Genomic DNA, 27,864 nt, shown 5'->3' with positions numbered 1-27,864 from the left:
AAAAAAATACACACTGTTGAAAAATTTCAACTGAATTTTCCAGAAAATTACACTGAATTCAATTTAACGGAAAAAATTCTATGAAACTTCAAGTTTCCCTGAAAAATCAAGGAAATTCCTGATTTTTCAGTGGAAGAACCATGAAAATTCCGAAATTTCCATGAATTTTCAATGTAAACATGATCATTCAATAAGAAATTGCTCTGAAATTGCAAAAAATTGAAAATTCAAGGACATTCTTGCTTGAATTTTCCTAATTTCCATTAATTTTCATGGAATAATTTAACTGAAATTTGAAATTTCCATGAATTTTCCACGAAAACCACGAATTTTCAATGATAAAATTCCCTGAAATTTAAATGAAACCGTCACTTGTTTCATATTTCAAGACTAAAGCCTGGAAACTTGAGTGGAAATTTTTTAACAGTGCATCTCACTGCTTATGTATCCGCTACATACCCAACACGAACTGTATTTTACTGTGCATGGGTTTTATGAGCCCTCGGCAACAGCCAGCAACAGAGAAAACAGCCGCGAGGCAGGGGCTGTGCAGAATTTTCATGCCCGTCGGACCGAGGGCTTTTCTACCCCACCCCCTACTCCCTCTACCCTCCTTCTGTCATCTCCACCCCTCGCGCGTCGTCTGCACCTGCATCGGTGCGCACCATGCGACCAACGCTAGGGAAAAACCATTGCCCTCCAACAGCAGGAAAAAATATATATAACACGTGTCTATAAAAATGGAGGGAATGAAATTGTGAAAAAAAATGTGTGCATGTACCAGTGTCTCAATTAAGGGATTAAATTCTACTGGGAATATGGTGGAGAACTGATGGGACATGCTGGAAAATTGTGGGAAGAGTTTGAATTGATGGAGTCAATGGATATTTTCTTCTTAATTCCAATTTTTTTTTTTTTTTTCAATTTAAAAATTTAATCAGTAAAAGTGTAATATTTTTTAGGGATAGAGTAGTAAATTTACACTCTGCTTGCTGAAAAATAATGTTTTTATTCTGGGGAGGAAAGAGTATTATCTAGTGAAATATGAGAGAAACTATCGAGGAAAGATTTTTTCTTTTCAAATTGAGACATATTTTTTTATTTTAACCCTAGTTTGGTCATTATAGGAGGGAAACGTCGCAGAAGGTCGATTTTTTTTTCTTACCATTGACTGGCTGAGCGGAAAAATCCTAAAAAATTGGAATGCGTCAATTCAAGTGTCTAGAAAATTATAATGTTTTTTAAAATTATTTATATCCACAATTCCTGGAGAAAAAAAATTATTTCTAACAGACGGACAATTTTTTCCCATGTTAAATGAAATTGCCTGTTGTGCGACGTTGCCGAAGTCTCGCTAAACGCACCCGGGCAGTATAGAGTGAATTCGGCAACGCTCGGGCCTAAATAACAAGGCGGCGATTTCCTGCGGAGGTGACCAAAGTCGCAAGTTCTCATATGGTGACCAAACTAGGGTTAATAAATAATAATGTAGAATGGGGAAGAAATTATTTTTTGTTCATTAAAATGTTGGATGCACTAGGAAAACTAGTGTCTCAAATTAATGCATTGAGACATGCACTCTAGACATTTTAGATGTCTTACTCGAGGATTTTTTGTTTCAAATTTATGATGTCCCATTTATTCTTCCAAATGCTTTATTCATTTTGTCTCAAAGTTCGACCATGTTCCCTGAAAAGCGCCAATCATTTTTTCACTGATAATTTTAGTCTCGTTGAAAATAGCGATCATGAAGCAGAATTTGAAGTGATGTAGAAAAATAAGGATAAAAGAATTTTTGTGATAAAAAATACTGACGAAAAGTATTTTTCCTTGGAATAATCTTCAAGGTTTTTACGCCCTTCTGATCTAGCAATGATACTACGTTTGAATTCATTCGACATCTCCCACCCTCATCGCCCTTCCGACCCTCTCAATAAATTCAGAACTTCAGTAAATTGGAAGAAAATGGATAAGTCACCAAAAATGTCTTACGATTCCATGTCTCAATGGGATTAATATCTTGTCGCAGTGCCGCTGTCACAAATGACTAGTGACTGAATAGTCTTCAAGTGTCTTGAATTGAGACTGAAAAAATGTCTTAAATTTGGTGACTTGTATTTCAAGACATTATAAAAAGGTCTTGTCTATCAAGCGTCTTATTTTTAGACGGAAAAACGTCTCATTTCAAGACATTCGAAGTTTCAGTCATCACGAAGTTCGCCGACAAGACACATTTTTCGACCTAACGTCTTAAATTAAGACTTCTTGATGACACCCATTTTTACAGCGTTTAAATCCCCCCCGATTTAAATATTCCTGCTCTCGAGGCATATAAATCACTAGACGCTTTATTTTCCCGAGTTATATCTCCAAATCGTATTTTTAGGGTGGATCAGAATTAGGATTTTCAATGTCTCGGTGAAATAAATGGGGTGGAAAGGCTTATTTATATCCCCCTGGCATCGGAAGTTTCGCCGGAGATTTTCAATGGAGACCCGCCTGGGCAACAACTCCCCCGCTGGCTGTTTTCAAAGATTTTTACTGCTCTCTGACCATTTCGTGAATTTATCTGGTAAGGAAGTGCAGGAAAACCATGGGGAGGTAAATTTAACCGGTGAAGATTGATTTTTTACGCAGAAAGTCGTATACAACTCGCACAAACCCCTCCCAATAAATTATTCCCCCAACGAAATGTTATCAGAATAATGTCAGAGTGATATGGAAAATGGCATCAGAAATATTTGGCGAAGGTAAAGCCCGAATTTCCCGAAATCTCACGATCTGTTGCTGCCGAATTCCACCAGCCGTACAATTCTCCAACAATTTTCCTCATTTTCTTCCATAGAAACCACTGAATTGCTCCCCCAGCAGTTATCCTCGGGCTTTTCTCCCACTCTAAAACCTCTCCCTCAATTCAATCCTAAAAAACGAGAGCACCATGCAATATTCATTCACAAAAAACCCCTTTCGGTTCAGCCCAGCGACAAATCATAAATAATAATCGCTTCGTTGAAAAGCCAGGGACATTTCAGCTCAAAAACTCAATATGGCGACCCTTTTAGTCCCACTCTTCCTGCAAATTCTCATATTTCAATGTTGTGAAATCGATTTCAATGAATAGTTGGGTAAATTTCTGGTGAAAATGTCTACTTGACGTGCCATTTTGCCCGCATAGTTCCCGACATATTATAAAAATAGGTTTTTGAATAATTAGTATCGTCATCTCGATGTTTGCTGTGGAAATCACAAGGAAATATCGAGGAAAGGGCGCAACAATCCTATTTTTGTATTTCCATGAATGAATACAAATCAATAATTAGCAATTATCAATAATTAATTAATCAAGTATAAATAAATTGGTAAATTACCATCATCATCGCACAATTCATGTGAATAATCTCTCGAAATTACAAGAGAATGTCAAGAAAAAATTGAAAAGCAACAATAACAACAGCAAAAGTGCGATTTTCGCATTTTTATGAATATATTGAAAACAAAATTAATCGCAGCAGAGGCGCAATATCTAATGTTGTCCTGATGACAAACGGAAATTTTCACAATCTTCACAAAACACTAGTCTCAAGCCCATTTAGCCCCACTACTTCCAAAGTTCCAGCCTGAACTTCTCATTTCGACAATTTCTTTCCAATTCCAATTGTTTATTGAGAGTTTCAGGCAGAAGTGTCCATCGAAGTCACAAAATAATACAAAACATANAAATTATTTCTAACAGACGGACAATTTTTTCCCATGTTAAATGAAATTGCCTNATTCGAAGTTTCAGTCATCACGAAGTTCGCCGACAAGACACATTTTTCGACCTAACGTCTTAAATTAAGACTTCTTGATGACACCCATTTTTACAGCGTTTAAATCCCCCCCGATTTAAATATTCCTGCTCTCGAGGCATATAAATCACTAGACGCTTTATTTTCCCGAGTTATATCTCCAAATCGTATTTTTAGGGTGGATCAGAATTAGGATTTTCAATGTCTCGGTGAAATAAATGGGGTGGAAAGGCTTATTTATATCCCCCTGGCATCGGAAGTTTCGCCGGAGATTTTCAATGGAGACCCGCCTGGGCAACAACTCCCCCGCTGGCTGTTTTCAAAGATTTTTACTGCTCTCTGACCATTTCGTGAATTTATCTGGTAAGGAAGTGCAGGAAAACCATGGGGAGGTAAATTTAACCGGTGAAGATTGATTTTTTACGCAGAAAGTCGTATACAACTCGCACAAACCCCTCCCAATAAATTATTCCCCCAACGAAATGTTATCAGAATAATGTCAGAGTGATATGGAAAATGGCATCAGAAATATTTGGCGAAGGTAAAGCCCGAATTTCCCGAAATCTCACGATCTGTTGCTGCCGAATTCCACCAGCCGTACAATTCTCCAACAATTTTCCTCATTTTCTTCCATAGAAACCACTGAATTGCTCCCCCAGCAGTTATCCTCGGGCTTTTCTCCCACTCTAAAACCTCTCCCTCAATTCAATCCTAAAAAACGAGAGCACCATGCAATATTCATTCACAAAAAACCCCTTTCGGTTCAGCCCAGCGACAAATCATAAATAATAATCGCTTCGTTGAAAAGCCAGGGACATTTCAGCTCAAAAACTCAATATGGCGACCCTTTTAGTCCCACTCTTCCTGCAAATTCTCATATTTCAATGTTGTGAAATCGATTTCAATGAATAGTTGGGTAAATTTCTGGTGAAAATGTCTACTTGACGTGCCATTTTGCCCGCATAGTTCCCGACATATTATAAAAATAGGTTTTTGAATAATTAGTATCGTCATCTCGATGTTTGCTGTGGAAATCACAAGGAAATATCGAGGAAAGGGCGCAACAATCCTATTTTTGTATTTCCATGAATGAATACAAATCAATAATTAGCAATTATCAATAATTAATTAATCAAGTATAAATAAATTGGTAAATTACCATCATCATCGCACAATTCATGTGAATAATCTCTCGAAATTACAAGAGAATGTCAAGAAAAAATTGAAAAGCAACAATAACAACAGCAAAAGTGCGATTTTCGCATTTTTATGAATATATTGAAAACAAAATTAATCGCAGCAGAGGCGCAATATCTAATGTTGTCCTGATGACAAACGGAAATTTTCACAATCTTCACAAAACACTAGTCTCAAGCCCATTTAGCCCCACTACTTCCAAAGTTCCAGCCTGAACTTCTCATTTCGACAATTTCTTTCCAATTCCAATTGTTTATTGAGAGTTTCAGGCAGAAGTGTCCATCGAAGTCACAAAATAATACAAAACATAAGACACAAACATGTATAAATATATGTATAATCCCTGAGAGAACACTGAGATAATCTCACAACAGGAGCGTGAAAATCATCAAGTTCATTCGTCAAGTAATTTCCCAAAAATTAATAAACAAACAAAAACTCAAAAATCAAATGAATCATCGCTCGCCAACATCAATAGAAAGTCTCTGAAAAATATCTCCCAGCAATATCGCGCAGCATGATCATGCGATATCACATGATATGCATGAAAACCTCGCAATAACAATAATCAATAATTAGCATCATCATCTCACAATATATGTGACTATTTCCGGAAACCCCTGGCCCCCATCAACAATCAATAATAAACATCACCATCTCGCAATTCACGTGAATAATCTCTCGAAACAACAACATATTGCTTATCATATCTCGGTAAACTCACCGAAGATCTCCAATGATGTTGGTAAGGATGCTCTCCATCATGTCGATGCAGTCGAGTCTTCCACCGGTCCACGAGTGATGACGCCAAGGATGTCAACTCGAGTCATCGCAATGTGTTGACTCTTTATCGCAAAAAGAAAGGGTGAAGAGATGGCAAAAAGTAACGGAACAAACGTGGAATCATCAGCGAGTCTGGTCGACCTTGTCCACCGATACACTTGGCCAACAATCCTGGAATACTGGAACATGGCCATTGAGTGTATGAACACATCTCCTAGGACTTGTTTCTCGGATGAACAAAAAGGAAGCTGCTAATGCATGATGTTGCATACAGTGAGGGATGAAACCAAGATGTTCTGCAACTGCATCATGAATTACGTGGTTGGCTGCGCGTATAAATGCGGTTAATGGTAGAACCGTACGATGAGTGCATGCACTACAAAGCATTGCTCTGTTATTTGCCGGCATTGACATTAGGTTCGAATGGAGATTGAATAGACAATGAATCATTGCGATTTTTTACTGTTCTTTGATTGTTGTTGAAGATATAATATGCCAATCAACAAGAGCCATTCTCAGAGAAAATCTTATTTGATGCGGAAGGGGAGTCTCATTGTTCTCCAACCCTGATTCAATCCTTGAGCACGAAAATTTTTTCAATCTACAAGTAACTAGTTCGGTGTGCACATTTCTTGAATATCAATTTTTTTCGTCAGGTCGATTGATGTTTTTCCCGTCACTTACAAGTGCCAAATTATTTTTAGTGGATGTTTTTCTAATTATTGAAACAATATTAAAATGCATCAGAGACATGGTAATGCCACACGGATCATTCCTATAGTTATTTAGAGTTGGTAAACCTGCGGAGTGTTTTCTCTCTTTCAGTTCCACGGGTTTAACCTATTCCTCTCCCATGATGCTCCGGCGATTACATTGATATTCGAATTGCGCGCCACTCACGGGGAAGGCGCTGTTACCACCCGTGAGCCTCAATGGACAGAATTTGCCCCGAAACTCATAATTTCCCGTGTCATTTTTTCAAATGACTTTGAAACTGCGAAATGTAGAAAAATTCTGGAACTTGTACGCACTTTCAAGCAAGATTTGATTCATCACCTACTATTTTTTTTTCTATAGTTCATTATTTTTTTGGGAGATATGAAATTTCCCTGACTGAGAGGGAGGTTACCTCGGCCTTATAGCTGGAAGGATTACAAAAAATATCCAAATTTCATTCTATTTTTTCTTGAAGCGAAAATGTAATTAAATTTTTTTTGAATTCTACATCATTTAAATATCATGAAAACAGATGCAATAAATTCAACTGAATTGCTCTCAATTTCATCGACAATTTCATGATCTGTCGGAGGAGACCACCACCATCGAGTTCTGATTGATACCTTCCAAGAAAACCTCCATAACATTCAACGCAAAAACCCAACTTCTCAGCAATTGCCACGAAGTCCAACTATTTCTCTCTACTCCAAATATTTTTATTCCCCCAACTTTGTGCATGATTAAAATCGATAATAAATACCCACCGCTTTCCATTCTCCGGTTCCCCCCATAACTTATCCCCTCAATTTTTCTCAAACCCAGGCGACTTTCCCCGCGTTTCCCCTCTAAAAAAAAGTGATCTCCGCCTTGGAGACACATTTTCTCACACCTGGGGGCACAACAGACGCATAAAAATGTTGAGATTTTTCCGATTGTATTGCAGCAGATGCTGTGAGTCCTATCCAAACGTATACGGCTTCCCTCTCTCTTTCTTCTATCTCCTCAGAGTCGACCCAAATCTTTACGATCGCAACATCCCATAGCTGCCGTGTTTTGATATCATATTAAGTTTTCTTTTTACTTTTTTCCTGACTCTTGTGTGTGTTTCCACATCTGCCATTGTCCCTCGACATTTCTCATTCCATCCCATCATGAAACTTCATCTCTTTGATGACTTCCGGGATGACGGAAAGCCTCAGAGATGATACATTTTCTTGAATTTGGAGGATCATTCGTGTGGGATCCACGAAGATTCTAGATGGATATTTAACACTCGGTGATGATCGTTGGAGACGATTTTTTCATAATGAACTATTGATTATTATTAAAAATGTATATGAATGGAGCCAGAAAAGACTTCAAAATATATCGTCTGATGTTTGTGCCCAGTACTGAATTACTGTGATTCATCGGTTCAGTAATCAGTCTCTACAGTCCTTCCATAAACCATTTAATTCAGACACAAAACGTAACGATCGCATTATTATGAAAAAATACAAAAAATTTACTCAAAAAAGAATTTGTTACCGTAAAAATTTAAGTAAACCTTTCCAATGACTTCAGAGATAACGAAAAGTCTCAGCGATAATCGATTTTCTTGAATTTGACGGAACATTCGTGTTGGACTCCACGTTGAGGCAGAATGGGAATAATTGAATTAGTCCGCGAGATGAAGTTTCCAGGTGGATATTTAACACTCAGTGATAATCGTTTGAGATGATTTTTTCATAATGAACTATTGATCATTATTAAAAATGTATATGAATGGAGCCAGAAGACTTCAAAATATATCGTCTGATGTATGTGCCCAGTACTGAATTACGGTGATCCACCGGTTGTTCAGTGATCAGTCTCTACAGTCCTTTCATATACTATTTAATTCAGACACAAAACGTAACGATCGCATTGTTATGAAAACATTCAAAAAAATTACTCAAAAAAGAATCTGTAATCGTAGAAATTTAAGTAAACCTTTCCAATGACTTCAGAGATAACGAAAAGTCTCAGCGATGATCGATTTTCTTGAATTTGGCGGAACATTCGTGTTGGACTCCACGTTGAGGCAGAATGGGAATAATTGAATTAATCCGCGAGATGAAGATCCCAGATGGATATTTTCACCGGCGGTTCGTCGGCCACGCTCGTGAGCACTCGGTGATGATCGGTTTTAGTAACTCCAGACGCTACATTGCCTTATGCCAACGTCAGTTGACGACCAGCTTGGACCGAGTGAACGTATCTCCGGAGAATTTATCTGTTATGATCGAGGGGATCCGTTACGCGTGGTGTCGAGTGTGACAGTTGGGATTATGTGGATCTAGGTGGTGGCGGTGCCTGTGGGGTTTATGGGGGTTATCAGTTTTTGTGGTTCTGGTAATTTGTTTTGCGGTGTTATTGACCTTGGGGGCGGGGATTTTGAAATGTCCATCGGGGATGGGTAGGTATTGGAGTGGAACGGAATCGAAGGATTCTTTGTGGGAGATTGTTCGTGTTGTTGAGAGGTGTTGCATGATTCGGAAGTTATTGGTGAATTACATTTGCGGTCTTTAATTGTTATCTCGGGCATCATTGGGTTTAGGAGGAAATGGTAGAGGACTTTTTTGTAGCTGAAGATATTTTCTACCAAGAAGGTCTTATAGTATTTTTACGTAAAGTCACTTGTTATCGAGATAATCCCGTAGTTGATGAATGGTGAGTGGAGCGATGAGGAATTTTTTTTCAGGATTTGGTTATCGTGAGAATGAGTGATGGCAGGTAAAAACATTATGAGACTTTTTTATAGATCATCAAATTCTCTACAAAACAGATCTTGTGGTGTTTTCACCTAGCACCAACCATTATCGGAATAAATCAACAATTGGAAAACCGCAAATTTTTTATGATTATCACTAGAATTATTGGGTTTAGGAGGAAATAGTAAAAACATTATTGGACTTCTTTGTAGATCATCAAATCTGGTACAAAGAAGGTCCTATAGTGTTTTCCTACTACCACTACTCAACAAAAGAAAGGAATAATTATCGAATCCTAAAGGTGACGCCAATCAAATATGAAACTTTCGCCAATTTTTTATGATTAGCTCGGGAATTATTCGGTTTAGAAGAAAATGGTAGAGGACTTCTTTGTAGCTGAAGATATTTTCTACCAAGAAGGTCCTATAGTATTTTTACGTAAAGTCAATTGTTATCGAGATAATTTACTAGTTGATGACTGATGAATTGATTGATGGCGAATTTGGGATTTTCTATAATTTCATCAGTATCGCGAGAATAAGAGATATTACGCGAAAACGGTATTAGACTTTTTTGTTGATTATCAAATTCTCTATAAAAAAGTTCTGTAGCATTTTCACGTAAAATCACTCGCCATCGAGATAATCGTTAATTGGCGATAAACAAATTGAACTTGAATTTTAAATGTTCGCCAATCTGGCCATTACGTCAAGAATGAATAGCTTTCAGTGAAATTTCATCAGCTTCAGGAAAGTCCACTAGTGTCTCCACCTGAAGCTACTGACTACTGAGATACATAAACAATTAATAACGTGAATTTTCCTCGATTAAATTAGCTTTTGCATCGGAAAAGAAATGAAAATGATTTTAATATCCATCCGTAGCTTTCTCATTCATATTCCAATCATCCAAGTCTTCCCATTCATAAAAAAATTCATACAGATGACCAAAATTGGCTCAGTCATTCTTCATTCATTGATCATTCACTCGTCAATACAAAAATTCAAAAAGTTCTCTAAAAAGGGTGGATTTGCCTCATCCTATTGAATTAATCAAATATTCCGAGAACAGAATGAATTAATTTCACTAGAAGCTTTCAGCATCCGTAAAAATGAGACAAAAAGCATCATCCATGAAATTGAATAAAGTATCGTGAGAAAATCCCAAGTGTTTGTTATACTCCATATCCGTTTTCACTCTGATACCGGCAATGGGACAAAGGCAAATATGCAGAATTCGGGGGGAGTCAAGAGGGGGAGGAGGGAGTAAAATCCTTTATCACTACTGTATACCCATATGTGGAAACCCATGTATTTCACCACATGAATTTTGAATAATTCAATGTGATCTAGTGCCTGCGGCTAACTTTGCCAGTCTCGTTTTATCACGAATACACAATTCGTGATTCTTCATTGGCGATTTCAAATATTTGCAGGAGTGATTGAGCTAACTCGTTTACATTTGTACCGGAGATTTTTATTCAAATTTTTGGGTAAATACAGGTCTTCGGCGGAATTGAATTTACAATTGAAATTTTATTTTTGTGGAAGTTGGGAGAGTGACTAGAATGATAAATGTGGAGGTTAACTGGAGGAGGGGACGGAGAGGGCGATGATTGGGTGTTTTTCGTTGATTGCGGTTTGTTACAGTTTTAGGATGATGGTTGGAGTTTTTGACAGAATCTCATCCTTTCGCGCAGCGAAAGAGTCATTTCAGAATTGTCGAAATCTTCTTTGTTGATTACCATCAAAACTAGTGGAGCAAATCCAAGTTAATTGCACCCCTTTTCATCGTAGACTTTCCAATCTTTTGAATATCACTATTCAAATGCGGTTGATGCCTTTTGAGAAAACCTCTGTAATATCCAACCTAACGAATCTGAATTCTCAGCAATTGTAATAAGACCCGATCATTTCACTCTCCAATTCAAATATTCTTGTTTCCACAACTTCGAATCGATGATGAATCATTGTGTTCTGTTACGATTCTATGATGATTGCTGGAGATAATTTTAGATTCAACAAGAACCATTGTTCTCATTCAAAATCTTATTTGATGGCTATCAAAGAAACTAATGGAGAGTACGGGGGTACTTTATAGTCCTTTCTATCGGAAACTTCATTAGATTTTCAATGAGCCTATGATCATCCAAATGCCATTGACAGTTTTTGACAAAATCTCATCCTTTCGCGAAGCGAAAGAGTCATTTCAGAATTATTGAAATGTTCTTTGTTGATTACCATAAAAACTAGTGGAGCAAATCCAAGTTAATTGCATCCCTTTTCATCGGAGACTTTCCAATCTTTCGAATATCACCATTTAAATGCGGTCGATGCCGTTTGAGAAAACCTCTGTAATATTCAACCTAACGAATCTGAATTCTCAGCAATTGTAACAAGACCCGATCATTTCACTCTCTAATTCAAATATTCTTGTTTCCACAACTTCAAATCGATGATGAATCATTGCCTTCCGTAACAATTCTATGACTTTTGCAGATACTTTAAACATCAATAAAAATCTCTGTTCTCCTCCCAAAAATGTGCACAAGTTCAAAGCTAACAATTTCTACGTTCAATCATTCACAATGAGAGCACTTCAGCCCAAAGCATTCTCATTTTTCAAACACCCCGACCCATGTAATCCTTTCAAAGACGCTATTAGACACGCCTTGACACAAAAGAGTCCAACACAGGAATTAATATCCCGTTCATATTCAAATTCCAATTACTTTTCAATTCAATTTCCTTCATTTCACTTTCACCAACAAAGAAACACGAATGCCAATCATCCTCATTCTAAATGCTGGCGCACGTATATGAAGCAGATATGAAGATGAAAAAATAATAAATAAAAAACATGTGACAAAAAGGAGATATGCCTGGAGGGGGCATAAACAAGCCGGAGCGAAGCTGACGCCGTGTGTTTCTAACAGTAAAAGTCCAGCTAGACTACTACGTTCTCCCGATAAAATATACCCCCCCAACAGCGGTAAGGTGGATACAAGATGCGGTATACCGGTCATTTCTTCGAGATACACTCGTTTATGATTCTCAGGGAGAGAACAAGTGTGCACGAGGCTGGATCCTGCCTTCTTCGGGTAACCAGTAAAATCCTCTTAATTAAAAGTGTTGACGGGTTACGGGTTACATACTTGGAACGTGCACGACAAAAGTAGAGATTATTTTTTTCCCTTTTCTCTCACTTTTTGAAGGACACCCCTCCCGCGGTATAATGATGGCGAGAGGCAAGGGAAAACTGTGCGTGATAATTATCACTGGTTTTTTATGAAATGGCAATGGAAAAAACATGAATTCTTTGCTGTGATTGCACGGTTTTTTCCGTTTCAATGGTCTTGGGAACGCCATTGTTGGCTGTTAGCGGACATCGTGTGACTTGGAAAAGTGGAGGGGCTGGATTTTTATTGGTACTTTAGGGATAACTGTTTTGTTTCGCGTAAATGTGAGGTTTGAGGAGCTGATGACATTTGCAATGGAAAACCTTGGGGATGACGCCAGTGGTTCTTGAACTGGCTCTTGTTGATTAGATGAATTATTTGCGATAATCGTTGTTGAATGGTAACAGGATACAATGATTCATTGGTGATTTGAAATGTGTGAAATGTTTTGGAAACGAGGATGTTTGAGGGAGCTGAACCTTTCTGCAATCGCTGAGAAGGTTGATTTGTTTGAACGGCGGTATTGGAAAAATTGAAGAATTTTTTTATGATAATCGGTGCAATTGAACTCGATTTGCTGTATTAGTTTAGATGGTATTCAACAAAGAAGATTTCGACAATTCTGAAATGACTCTTTCCCTTCGCGAAAGGATGAAATTCTGTCAAAAACTGTCAATGGCATTTGGATGATCATAGGCTCATTGGAAATCCGATGAAGTATCCGATAGAAAGCACTATAAAGTACCCCAATACTCCCCATTGGTTTCTTTGATAACCATCAAATAAGATTTCGAATGAGAACAATGGTTCTTGTTGAATCTAAAATTATCTCCAACTATCATCATAGAATCGTAACGGAAAACAATGATTCATCATCGATTTGAAGTTGTGGAAACAAGAATATTTGAATTAGAGAGTGAAATGATCGGGTCTTATTACAATCGCTGAGAATTCAGATTCGTTAGGTTGGATATTACAGAGGTTTCCTCAAAAGGCATCAACCGCATTTGAATGGTGATATTCGAAAGATTGAAAAGTCTACGATGAAAAGGGCTGCAATTAACTTAGATTTACTCCACTAATTTTGATGGTAATCAACAAAGAAGATTTCAACAATTCTGAAATGAGTCTTTCCCTTCGCGAAAGGATGAGATTCTGTCAAAAACTGTCAATGGCATTTGGATGATCATAGGCTCATTGGAAATCTGATGAAGCTTCCAATAGAGAGCACTACAAAGTACCCCAATACTCTCCATTAGTTTCTTTGATAATTCTCAAATAAGGTTTTGAATGAAAACAATTGTTCTTTTTTACTTTCGAAATCCTCTCCATCAGGCACATGATTCATCATCACTCCGCGGCTACATAAAATTCTAATGTCAATGCCGACGAACAACAGAGCAACGCTTTCCACCGCCTAGACCCCTCCCAACCTATCATGAAATATTTGAAAAATTACAAATTGCATAAATCGAATTTCTCCACCACAACAGAGCACTTCTTTGTGATGGTTACAATAGACTGACTGCGTAAAAATCCCATTATACAATGAGATATTGCAAAACACCTGCATAATCATTATCATTATGAATTCAACTCCATCGATGGACATTTTAAAATGGTGAATAACCCCAACAATCAAAGTAATAATAGTTAACCGGGAGGCAGTGAATGTTTCGAGTTGATGAGGATGGAGATGAGACTGGACGAGGATGAAAGTGCAATAGGTGATGGTATCAATAATGGTACATTTGAACCATTGAGTGATTCCTGCGGCGAAAGCGACATGGAGGGCCTCGATTTCTCCCTGTTCGAGCCACAACAGACTGACACGGATTATTGCCGGGATATTAGACGTGTGTACACTGGTGCACTTGATCTTTTGATTAATTGCGGTAAGAAAAAGAAAACATTTCAGCATAAGCAGGACGATACAAAAACAAGTGGGATATTGCTTTCGTCACAACATAGTCATTATGTTTTTGCTAATAAATTTGCAATTGGCTTCTTAATGGAATTTCTATGAGGATTTATTTCAAATTGCATTTAAGGGATTCATTGGATTCAACGTTGCCTCAACGTTGGCAGCCAATATTGAACCAATGTCGGTAGCCAACATGGACAGCCAACATTACCTTAATGTTGGCAGTCAACATTGGCTCAACGTTGGCCGTCACCATTGCCCCGACATTATCAGCCAATGTTGGTTCGATGATGGCAACCAACATTGACCCAACACTGTCAGCCAACATTGGCCCAACGTTGGCCGCCATAATTGCCCCGACGTTAGCTACCAATGTTGGCACAACGCTGGCAGCCGATATTGGCCCGACGTTGGCCGTCATCGCTGCTCCGACGTTAGCAGTTAATATTACCTTGACGTCGGTAGCCAACATCGCCCCAACGTTGGTGACCAACATCGACCCAACATTGACCTAGCGTTGACGGCCAACATTACTTTGACGCCAGCAGCCAATATTGCCCCAGCGTCAGTAGCCAGTATTGCCCCAACGTTGGCAGCTAACAGACCCATTTTCCCCATTAGTTTTCAATTTACAGCTAAAATAATGAGGCAACATGAATTTATGATCCTCGTTATGAATCGGAAATTTTCCCGACTACTCGGTGAGAAAGAAATCGAATCGTGACGCAAATCATGATTGATATGTAGATCAGGATTATTCAAATAATCAATTTGCCCACAACATCCGATGAATAGAGCCTCAAATCCGAGATGTGTGAAGATAGTCAGGGGATTGAATTGATCAACTCGAAAATCATTACAAACCATTTGTCGACGATGACTCAGGAAAACGGTAATCTTATTCATAGAATGATGACAACTCTTTGTGAACCTGTCGAACCTAAAATTACAGTATACTATATCCTTCGTCCTCCTTTCCGCGTCATTACCTACTTTCTGATCAACTTGGTTTTTTTTTTTATTCGTCGTAAACAAGGTGCACATGTGCAAGACATAGTTTTCACCATGCCACACGAATTGGAATGGCGTGTGGGAATAGAGAAGTGGATAAGATCGATCGGGAAGAGTTTCCGTGTCAGGCTTGTGGAAAAGGAAGGGACAGAGCGATCGAAACACTCATTCTCAATGGCTGGAATTTACATACTTGTTCAGGAAGGAAATCTAAGGTTATATTTAATGTAGCTCCACCCTTGGAAGGTTATTGTTTAATTAAAAGATTTGTAAACAAGTGGACAATGGCATTTTTTAAATAAATGAGTATAGTTGTTTTTGCTAATAAATTGGCAATACGCTTCCGAATGGTCATTTTGCACATAATTTCCTTCTGTCATGCATAGTTCATTGTTTATTTCATTTTATTAAATTGAATAAGATTTCTTTTCAACTAATTTTGTCAGATTTTCGACTCAGTTGAATGCTATCATCATCATTATTCTTGTTATCCCTTTCTTCTATACAACCGATCGTCTTTTTTACGGTTCTATCTCTCCCCTCAGCCCTTCGATAAAATGTTAATAGAAAAATTCTATTTGTACGTACTTGAATGAATTTGAAACATCGCATTTGAAGAAACCATCAGAAAGCTCACTTTCAGGGAAATTCATGAAAAATTCGAAATTTTCAACAATCATCATCAAAATCAAATCAACCAATATAGCTATCGTAATCATGTTTCAACTTGGACTTAATGGCATTAAAACAAACATTTTAGAGCTTCATCTTCAAATAAATTTTTTATGCCGTCATTCAATCAATTGAGAACATTTTTTTTAGTTATCGTGGGACAACCGATTTTCGAAAAAATTCGAAAATTCAAAAAACTAATCGATGAATTAAATTTCAATTAGTGGCGACTGATAGGGCTCAACAATACCTACATTTGAAAAAAAAAAGATTCGATTCCACAAAATAATATGATAATAATAATAATAATAATAATAATAATAATAATAATAATAATAATAATAATAATGATGATGATGATGATAATGATAATAATAATAATAATAATATATTTTTCCATTCGCAAAAATGTTTAAAAAACATTATTTAACCCAGCGTCATATGTGAAAATCATCAAATGTCGACTATCCCCATTCAAACAAAAAATTAAAATCCAATTTTCCGATTTAGTAACTTTAAAATGAAGAGGCTTGTCACACCTGTTTTTGCAGTACATTAACGAATAGCGCTCGTAATATATTCTCTCCCGACTTGGAACATTCAAGCCGTTCACTCCAATCATGACAAGCATGCTCTCCTCAAACCATCCATAACCAAATAACCAATCCCCATTGCAAAATTATTTCCCCGTATAATTGTCTTGATCAGATTGTCCCGTTCATTAAGAGATCGACTCTATCAAGCCTCTCGTGCATTAGCATATACTAAATCTCCCGTTTCTACTATCGCCAGTTTAATGACCTTATCTGGCCGAGTTTTACATACACCGATATACCTCCAAACCGCCTGAATAAAATATCCCTCTCCCAATATCGCAGGCAAACGTGTCCCCCCGTAGGTGCAAATTACTACCGACAGGTTTTCAATATCCGCACTGTATTTCATATTTCTGATGAAACATTAATTTCTCGTGGAGTGAAATTTTACTCGTGTGGGAAGAGTGATTATTGCGCGAGGCATAACCAATTATACTTTTTCTGCCAGAAGTGATGATTCAAGACGTCTTAATTTAAGACATTAGACAGAAAAATGTGTCTTATCGGCCAACTTCGTGGTGACTGAAACTTCGAATGTCGTGAAATGAGACGCTTTTCCGTCTAAAAATAAGACGTTTGATAGACGAGACATTTTCATAATGTCTTGAAATACAAGTCACAAAATTTAAGACATTTTTTCAGTCTCGGTTCAAGACACTTGAAGACTGTTCAGTCACTAGTCATTTGTGACGGCGGCACTGCGACAAGATATTAACCCCATTGAGACATGGAATTGTAAGACGTTTTTGGTGACTTATCCATTTTCTTCCAATTTATTGAAGTTCTGAATTTATTGAGAGGGTCGGAAGGGCGATGAGGGTGGGAGATGTCGAATGAATTCAAACGTAGTATCATTGCTAGATCAGAAGGGCGTAAAAACCTTGAAGATTATTCCAAGGAGAAATACTTTTCGTCAGTATTTTTTATAACAAAAATTCTTTTATCCTTATTTTTCTACATCACTTCAAATTCTGCTTCATGATCGCTATTTTCAACGAGACTAAAATTGTCAGTGAAAAAATGATTGGCGCTTTTCAGGGAACATGGTCGAACATTGAGACAAAATGAATGAAGCATTTGGAAGAATAAATGGGACATCATAAATTTGAAACAAAAAATCCTCGAGTAAGACACCTTGAATGCCTTGAATATCCCCTACGTGCACTGTAAAAACTAGTGTCGTCAAGATGTCTTAATTTAATACAATAGACGGAAAAATGTGTCTTATCGGCCAACTTCGTGGTGACTGAAACTTCAAATGTCTTGAAATGAGACGTATTTCCGCCTAAAAATAAGACGCTTGATAGACGAGACATTTTCATAATGTCTTGAAATATAAGTCACCAAATTTAAGACATTTTTTCAGTCTCGGTTCAAGACACTTGAAGACTGTTCAGTCACTAGTCATTTGTGACGGCGGCACTACGACAAGATATTAACCCCATTGAGACATGGAATCGTAAGATGTTTTTGGTGACTTATCCATTTTCTTCCAATTTATTGAAGTTCTGAATTTCTTGAGAGGGTCGGAAGGGCGATGAGGGTGGGAGATGTCGAATGACTTCAAACGTAGTATCATTGATAGATCAGAAGGGCTTAAAAACCTTGAAGATTATTCCAAGGAAAAATACTTTTCGTCAGTATTTTTTATCACAAAAATTCTTTTATCCTCATTTTTCTACATCACTTCAAATTCTGCTTCATGATCGCTATTTTCAACAAGACTAAAATTATCAGCGAAAAAATGATTGGCTGTTTTCAGAGAACATGGTCGAACATTAAGACAAAATGAATGAAGTATTTGGAAAAACAAATGGGACACCATAAATTTGAACTAAAAAATCCTCGAGTAAGACATCTAAAATGTCTGGAATACATGTCTCAATGCCAACGTCCGAGAAAAGGGACAAAATCGTCTCAATTTCAGACTCCGGTTTTTCTGTCATAATGAAGTAAAATAGGTTTCTGACCGGAGTTTCCAGTGTCACAGTTGCAATAAACTAATATCGATGGCCTCAATAAAACGGAATATAGCCTTTACCATGCAAATTGTATGGAAATAGCTCATGGTCCTACTGATAAATCTCTTGTATTCGCGCCTGCATCCACAATGTTACTCACAACTTCATGTGCAACAGTTTTGCACTCAAAATGGAGCTTTTCATTTATAATAATTTACGACATTAATTGGTCCGTTTGCGAATATGGACAAAGGTAATAGCGTTGCCGTGGAAAATCGTTTGGATGAAGCATGAAGAGGACGGGAGTGAGGGGGTTTGTGGGTGGCTTTCCACCGGAGAATGAAGCTTTACGCCCGGAATTAATTATTCGGAATGAACGTTGCCCGGCGATGTCGAGACCATTAGCATCCGGAAATTGTCGAGGTACGCTATGGTTGCCTCTCTCTCTCAAACGCCCCTTGTCTGCACCTCACCTGGTACAGCTCGATATGCTACCTACAGCGAACAGCAGTTGTCGACACTCGAGAGTGCCCTCCCGAGAGATCTTTAACCCCTTGGGGGGACGAAAGCTGTTTACCGTAATCCGGAAAATAAAAAATTCGTTTAATACGGAAACACTTCCATAACGCGCAGAGTTGATGGAGAGGCGATGAAGTTTGTTACGCTGAAAAGGCAGGGGAATTTCGGGTCAGAACGCTGGTTATGAGCACATTTAAGTCCCTAGTTTTTTTCCAGTTACAGCAGATTAAAATCAGGTGACGCAATTCAAAAATAATTATGTGAACTTCTCAAGCATGACGGAATAGCTCGGAACTACCCTTGACAAAAAGCTCTTATGTATCACGCACATTAACATCGCGAATGAAAAAGCAAAAGCCATCATGGCTGGGCTCTACTACCTATTTAAAAACAAATCCCTGTCGACACAAGCTAAACTCAAATTGTATAAGGCATTAGTCAGGCCGGTAATAACCTATGGCCCCACCCATATCGCCAAATTCCAAGTTACTCAAAACATATTTCCGTGTTATTAATAATGCCTACTATGGCAGCCCTATCTCCTCCCTCCACATTAGATCCAACACAGAAATGATCCATTACTTCGTAAATCGCATTGCAGACTATTTCGAAGTGAATCTTAAAAATCATTCAAGTTCATTAATAAATAACATCAAGCCTCGCTAAATTTCAAGATCATCAACTGTCTAATTGATATGTCACCGCAATACTCAAGATATCGGATCCTTCATTGCCCGACTTTTCGTGCTATTTTGCAACCCCATGATATTTCCAAGTAAAAGCCCATAAGGACTGCAACACCAATTAAAACGTATCGGATTGCGCAAATCTAAGTGCGACAAAATGAGTTCATGACCAGTGTTTTAATCGAAAAACTCGATTATTGATAAAGTGTTCACCACCAATATTGATTCAGTACGTACAATGCCACGAACAACATTACAAGTGTCTGCGCCAATCTATTTCCGTTCCGCAACACCTAGTACCGATTTTTCATGATGCATTTGTATCCAACAAGAATTGAAACAAATTCCCCTTCACGGCCGGTTTATCTATCCCATGGGTTATTTCATAATTAGTAGTAAAATTTTATCACGGATCTTGGCTGGTCGCTTGGTATTTCAGCCGCGACCTTTCACTCTAGACCACTTGTGGACATTAACACAGAATACCACTGTCTCACATATTTATTGACACACATGTTCAATTTGACTTGATGGTTTTCTAATTAATTATGTTTTTTTGTTTGTTCGCTGTTAAACAGAAGCGGATTGTTGTGTTGGTGAGGCCTCGGGGGAGGCCTGCTGGGAGCCCTGTTACTGCGTACTCCTTCAAGATGAACAGACTCTCACTGCGTACAGAAGTGAGGACATGGCGGTAAGTTGTAATTTATTGCTGCATGAGACGGATAAGAAAATCATCTCTTCGTGGATAATTTTAGATGAAAGTTAACAACTATCTTTCGCTTCATTCACGTTGGAAATCGTTAAAATACCATTGAGCACGTTAATTTACCACATGTTTAACGCATAGAGCATGCACGCATCCTACTCTTGCTTTTTTTTCGAGCTATTATCACATTAATTGAACTTTCATTTCACTTGGGGATTATGCAGCTGTTTGCCGGCACTGGATGCTTCTTCAGGGGACATCACAAGGTTTGTCCATCTTCAATTTTCACCTGCATCTAACATTCTTCGTCGCATGGGACTTGCGCCAGTCGTGTCTGATGAAAAGTCAAGTGAATTTTGAAAGGAAGCCTTTCCGCCACTTTCTTTTACCATTAAATAATCCTATTTGGTCTCAGCTATAAGCTTCTCATCCCAAATCTAAGATTCCCGAAATGATGTTCAGCTGATCATTTCCCACTGATGACCAATTTAAGTTCAGAAGTGGTTCGCAATGAGAGTCTCAGGTCAAAACAACTCTTTCATATCTCAACACCCATTCCAGTCCAGTAATATTGATAAGAATCACTTTTCGTTCGTCTCCATCAACCAAAAGCATCCGTTCCGTCTATCTCAGTCTAAAGTCTGAAGATCAAACACTCGTTAGGATTTTCCATCAGCAAATCCGACTTCCTCCTCAAAAGTTAAAATAACAAACTTCAATAAATCCATTAATATCTGCCGCCCGCGACAAAAAGTTGGCTGTCTGTAACCACTTGGCTTGTCTCTGCCTGAATATGAAAAGAATTGAGAGATGTTGATGGCTTGTTTGACATGCAGCAATGATTACCCCTGTCTGATACAAACCGAGATGTCTCTAAACCCGCTTCATAGCGCTTCATAAAGTGGCAGGAAACGACTTGATTTTACTATTAAGTAATCCTAGTTTGTCTCAGCTATAAGCTTTCTATCCCAAATCTAAGATTCCCGAAATGATGTTCAGCTGATCATTTCCCACTGATGACCAATTTAAGTTCAGAAGTGGTTCGCAATGAGAGTCTCAGGTCAAAACAACTCTTTCATATCTCAACACCCATTCCAGCCCAGTAATATTGATAAGAATAACCTTTCGTTCGTCTCCATCAGCTTGAAGCTCTCCCAACCAAAAGCATCCGTTCCTTCTATCTCCATCTAAAGTCTGAAGATCAAACACTCGTTAGGATTTTCCATCAGCAAACCCGACTTCCTCCTCAAAGTTAAAATAACAAACTTCAATAAATCCATTAATATCTGCCGCCCGCGACAAAAAGTTGGCTGTCTGTAACCACTTGGCTTGTCTCTTCCTGAATATGAAAAGAATTGAGAGATGTTGATGGCTTGTTTGACATGCAGCAATGATTACCCCTGTCCGATACAAACCGAGATGTCTCTACACCCGCTTCGTACACTTCATACACTGTTGACCACGACCGCCCTTTGAGAGTTAATAGCCTTTTCGCTTAAATTCCCCGTCCAACGGCCATCACCAGCGCTTCAGTTTTAATTAGTGACATCATCCCCTCGAGTCGATTCAACGAATGCCAAATATTAAAGCAGATGAGATATGTTGTCAGCAGGATCTTTCTGCTGACGAGATAGCTACTTTATTGTCTCCTCTTTCGGCCTCTTTAGCTTCATTATTACCGTCCGCATGACACTCTGCCAACAAGTTAAACACAACTCGGTGCTTTTTCATTGTTCTGTAGAAATTGGAATGGAGTAAAATGTTCTGTGTGCTCTTTCAGATTGGAGATGCTATGTTTGTTGAATTGCCACGGGTCAGATTGGACGGCGGTGCAAGAACATTTCGACAGCACTGGGGATACGAGTCTCGGCCTCATGTACCACCGCCTCCGCTCATTGAGGAGGACGAGGGAGGCATCGAACCGGAAACCGTCAGCCTGCGGGAGGCCAACACAGCTTCTCCAATAGGTCAGTTCCATTTATTTCGAGTGCTGAATTTTTTTTACAATTGTTTGTGTGGGAGTTTGACTGCACTGTTTGTTTGGCGCCTCACAGTCGCTGATTTCACATCGATTTTTTCGATCATCAAATATCGATTCGCAAGAATGAGAGGTATCTCAATCAATAGCTGGGAAAATTTCCGCTGAAAAACTCGGGTTATAAACCTCATTTGCTCCATTAGTTCCCGAGATATCTGAAAATTAAAAAAAAAAACCCAAAACTTTCGCCTTCATTATCTCACCAACCATTGGACCAAAACAGGTCGTCATATTGAGTTTTACAGCTCAAATTTCCCTGGCTATCGAACGAGACAGTTTTCATCTGAAAAAATTGACCTTAGCGAACAATGGAATACCATCAGTCGGTAAAGTAGATCTAATTTTCATAAAATCGGGCAAACTATCGATCAGTGTTATATAATAATTAGATAACTTCGACCAAAAGTACGTCAATCATTTTCGTAGAAACTGCACTATTTGGACATCAATTTTTGCCCCTAACAAACATCAATTTTCGCAATTATTATTGATCATTTCCAAATAGGATAAAAGTTATATTATCCAATACCCGGGGAAATTTCCGCTAAAAAACTCTGGTCTTAAACCTATTTTCTTCCATTAGCTTCCGAGATATCCACAAATCCCCAAAAATCACTCAAAACTTTGGCCTTCTGTATCTCACGAACTATTCAACCAAAACAGGTCGTCATATGGAGTTTCCAGCTCAAATTTCCCTGGCTATCAAACAAAATAATTTTCATCCAAAAATATTGAACTCACCGAACAATGAAATACCATCAGTCGGTAAAGTAGATCGCACTTTCAACAAACTACGCAAGCGATCTCTGCACTATCATATCGAGGTAATAACCACCGAAAATCTTTTGTATCGGTTATGATAATGTAGAAATCATCTTACCGACTCTTAAGTAAATTCAAATTGCATTGGTACGAAGTGAAAAAATTGCTGAATGATCTCATACAGAAAGGAAGACACTTATCAAACTCACAAACCGCATATCCTCTGGGCTTCAACTCCAGACAATACAGAACAATAAAGGCGAAAATCCCACCGGGAAGAAGTACAATTTAACTTCTCATCTTCAGTTACTCATAAGACAATCCAGCAAACACAACACATGCACGAATCATTGACTGTCCCTCGCCCACGTTATTACTCAGTTGCGATGAGACTCATTCATTCGATCGTATGATGAGGTAGTGACATATCTCACCCAGCGTAATCATCACTCCGGATATGTACGATAACTTTCGTACTTGATTCACAACTACTTTGGGGACATTATTTTAATACGAGTGCATTCACATGACTTCGGGTGACGGTTTCATTCGGACGAGTTTAAACAGTGTAACAAGTGGTTTTTTCGGGGCTCTTGTGTTAATGAGTGAGGACTGAGTGTTTATTTAATTAGTCACACCGAGTTTTTAGGAAAATGGGTCATAGGAGAGTGTGGAATAGTATTGTTAGGTGGAAACGAAGTTTTGAGGGGGAGGATGAGTGGAATGACGAAGAGGGCGCGCGTGAGTTGTTTATGCCATTGTTTTTCATTTTTCTCATTAATTTTTTTTAACGACCATTTATTCGTTGTGTAGCCCCGAAAATTTCCGGTTCAACACACTGGTGTTGAAGTTATTTTGGCCCTTTGGTTTTTTTAAATGAGAAAAAAACGGATTTGGAGTGAAAAATTTGTTTTTGGATTTTGGGATAAGTTATGGGGCAAAATGGATTTATGAATCCACGGTTTTGAATCGGAAATTTTTGGGCCTGTGCGACGGAATGATTTTTGTAGCAAAATTTGCCATTTGCATTTAATTTATTAACAATTTAAACTTTTTCGAAATGATTCTCTGGAATTTTTTTTTAAAAGCTTTTGAGAGGATCATGAAGTGAACATTTTTAGAAAAAAATGTTTTCTTTGTATAGTCGGGAAAATTTCCTGTTCAAAACCCTGATATTGATCTCATTTTGTCCCTTTGGTTTCTTTGAATAAGAAAAAAAAACGTTTTTGAGATGGAAACAATTTTTTTTTTTTTTTTGAGAAAGTCATGGGCCAAAATGTGTTCATGACCCCGGGTTTTGGATCGGAAATTTTCGTGCCTGTGCGACGGAGTATTTTTTCTAGCAAAATTTTCCATTTGCATTCAATTTATTAACAATTTAAACTTTTTCGAAACGATTCTTTGGAATTTTTTTTTTTAAAGCTTTTGAGAGAATCATGAAGTGAACATTTTTAGGAAAAAATGTTTTCTTTGTATAGTCGGGAAAATTTCCCGTTCAAAACCCTGATATTGACCTCATTTTGTCCCTTTGGTTTCTTTGAATAAGAAAAATACGATTTGCGATGGAAATTTTTTTTTTTTTATTTTTGAGAAAGTCATGGGCCAAAATGTGTTCATGACCCCGGGTTTTGGATCGGAAATTTTCGTGCCTGTGCGACGGAGTATTTTTTCTAGCAAAATTTTCCATTTGCATTCAATTTATTAACAATTTAAACTTTTTCGAAACGATTCTTTGGAATTTTTTTTTTTAAAGCTTTTGAGAGAATCATGAAGTGAACATTTTTAGGAAAAAATGTTTTCTTTGTATAGTCGGGAAAATTTCCCGTTCAAAACCCTGATATTGACCTCATTTTGTCCCTTTGGTTTCTTTGAATAAGAAAAATACGATTTGCGATGGAAATTTTTTTTTTTTTTTTTTTGAGAAAGTCATGGGCCAAAATGTGTTCATGACCCCGGGTTTTGGATCGGAAATTTTCGTGCCTGTGCGACGGAGTATTTTTTCTAGCAAAATTTTCCATTTGCATTCAATTTATTAACAATTTAAACTTTTTCGAAACGATTCTTTGGAATTTTTTTTTTTAAAGCTTTTGAGAGAATCATGAAGTGAACATTTTTAGGAAAAAATGTTTTCTTTGTATAGTCGGGAAAATTTCCCGTTCAAAACCCTGATATTGACCTCATTTTGTCCCTTTGGTTTCTTTGAATAAGAAAAATACGATTTGCGATGGAAATTTTTTTATTTTTATTTTTGAGAAAGTCATGGGCCAAAATGTGTTCATGACCCTGGCTCTTGGATCGGAAATTTTCGTGCCTGTGCGACGGAATAATTTTTGCAGCAAAATTTCCCTTCGAATTAGTTTTATTAACACTTGAAACGTTTTAAATGCAATTCTTTTGAAGTAATTTTATATTCTCACTGGCTCTGCGCATGTAGTTCTTTTAATTTTCATTTTTCATTACATCAAAGTTGCTCAGTGTAACAAAATGCTTTTATCCATGATAAAGAATCCGTGACGAGAGGATGGTGGAGTGGTCGCTGTCCAGGGTTCTGTTATTTCTGTGTAATACAAGGAGACAATGGCCTCCCCCCCGTGCAATGTGATCCCATAGTTGAGGACTCGTATTACGGACACACTCACACGGTTACCGTTGGACTTGTGGATGTATAATTTGACTCTTGTCACGTTCAATTATGATTACGACAGTTCTAAGGTGCTATTAGTAACACTCATTCGTTTGATTACGTAATTCAACGTTTTTACGGGGGGGGGGGGGGGGATTTCACGCTTGGTTTGGGACTTGCGATTGTTGNGGGGGGGGAGGGGATTTCACGCTTGGTTTGGGACTTGCGATTGTTGGTCGAGTGTATCGAGTCTCGTGAATGACAATCGAGTGGAAAGAAGGTTATTATTTCTCATTGGAACTGGGCGCGTTTCGAAGGACGAGTTTTATGATGATTAAACGGTAGAAAGCGCAAGAAAATTATCGCGAGTCGGGGAAATTTCCGGTTGAAAACACTGGTTTGTTGATGATTTTTTTACGATGGATCTGCACTGAGAGAAAAAATTAGCTCCGCCGAAAACCTGTGTGTTCCACGTGAGAATATTTGATGGAGTGGAACAGATTTACTCGAGGGAAATTAACCAACTTGATAGAAGGAAATTTAATATCTTTCCCAAAAATTAAATTTTGTCGTGATTATCAGAAATATCCCTAGAAGAAGTCCAACTGTTGGCAGGAAAAAATATAATCTATTGTGCGATAATCATTTGATCTGAGAGAACTCCACAGGTTTATACCACAGAAAGAATACATTGACGAGGAAAGAATATTTTTTTCCCGAAAAACAATTGTCCCCTCGAAATTATTTAGTTTTGCCAATAGCACAGTTTTCGGCAAGAAAATTGTAGTTTCCTCTTGAAATTATCATTTGTTCCATGGAAATTATAAGTGTTTATTGGACAAAAATATGCACTACTCAATAACATTGACTTGATAAAACCGGAGGCTCATATAATTCTCTGTAGACCAAATGTGTTTACCAGAAAGACATAAATGTCTCACGAGAACAATTACAACTCCGAAAATAATCATGTTTCGGTGGAAACTTTCTTTTTTGTTCACAAGTGAACTGATTCAATACGACAAAAGATCTCTTCAGGGGAACATGTAATTTTTCGGCAGAACAAATTTTTTCTCTCAGTGTGTGGGAGAATTAGACTTTCCTTGATGATTTCTGTTTTCTTCATGGATTTTACTTCGAATGAATTTCGAGATGATGATGTTGAATAGTTCAAATAGTATTTATTTGAGGCTCCAGGCAACTGAATATCATGAAAATTCGATCTGAATATTATAAAAATCCCAAAAATTCATCAATAAAAATAGCATTAACAATTCCATTTCCCTCAACTCCATGAGTAAACCCAATGGGACAAAATGAATTCGTAGTCGGTGCATCCAACCGGAAATATCTCGAGTCACCCAGTGGCCCCAATTGCCCCTGGAAAATATTTCCAAACTGATATTTTCAGTCCCGCAAAAGAGAATCGGGAAAAATCGAGTGGGAGAACAAGTCCAGAGGGCACATTCGCCCCTGTCTAATGCAACGTATAACAATCAGAAATTGATAGGAGAAAATGGGATTGTGTTTCCGTTGGGCGGAAGACAACGGAAAATGATTCTGAAGAAGAAAAAAAAACAAATTGAATATGACGAGGAGTAGTTTGCCTCGTCTCACAGTCTTGTTCATCCTACGCATCGCTCGGGTGACTCACTTGACTTCTTGCGACGATTCGAAAGGAGTGTACCACGTACCTCTGTCCTCTGCACATTTTCCTCGTGCTGTTTTTCATTTCTCCATGCTCTTATCGCCCAACATTTTCATAAATCATCGTAATCGTTCTGCTATTTTAGTTTTCAGCTTAAAACAACTTCTTGGCTTGAATTCCTTGACAGAACGAGTTGATTTCCGGTTTGAAACACTGGTTTTTTCGTAATTTTGAAGTTGTATTTTATTTATAGCGCTAGTGTTGATGCCCCTTTTTCTGACAGATTCGATATTCATTTTTTCAATCATTCGCATTGCAAAAAT

At 37.9% G+C, this 27,864-nt stretch overlaps 1 protein-coding gene across 6 annotated transcripts in view; it reads left to right on the top strand.

Moving 5' to 3' along the window:
* The window catches only part of LOC107035933 (probable Ras GTPase-activating protein), a 141,732-nt gene that overhangs the window by 29,701 nt on the left and 84,167 nt on the right, over positions 1–27,864 (top strand). For 3 of the 6 annotated variants that reach the window (XM_015253590.2, XM_015253588.2, XM_015253587.2), the window contains exons 1-3: positions 14,075–14,290; positions 20,343–20,455; positions 22,251–22,437. In XM_015253590.2, the coding sequence (XP_015109076.1) occupies positions 14,080–14,290; positions 20,343–20,455; positions 22,251–22,437 (511 nt within the window). In that variant the 5' untranslated portion in view covers positions 14,075–14,079. Of the gene's footprint in view, positions 1–8,899; positions 8,923–14,074; positions 14,291–20,342; positions 20,456–22,250; positions 22,438–23,982; positions 24,012–27,864 lie in introns of those variants that run through there. The other 3 variants (XM_015253591.2, XM_015253589.2, XM_015253592.2) reach the window with 3 other exon arrangements.

Source organism: Diachasma alloeum, unplaced genomic scaffold (genome assembly GCF_001412515.2).
Source record: "Diachasma alloeum isolate Michigan unplaced genomic scaffold, Dall2.0 Dall_scaffold_00202, whole genome shotgun sequence".
NCBI classification, from domain to species: domain Eukaryota; kingdom Metazoa; phylum Arthropoda; class Insecta; order Hymenoptera; family Braconidae; genus Diachasma; species Diachasma alloeum.
Note: the sequence above shows the minus strand (reverse complement) of the source record. Positions and strands in the feature narration are given on the sequence as shown.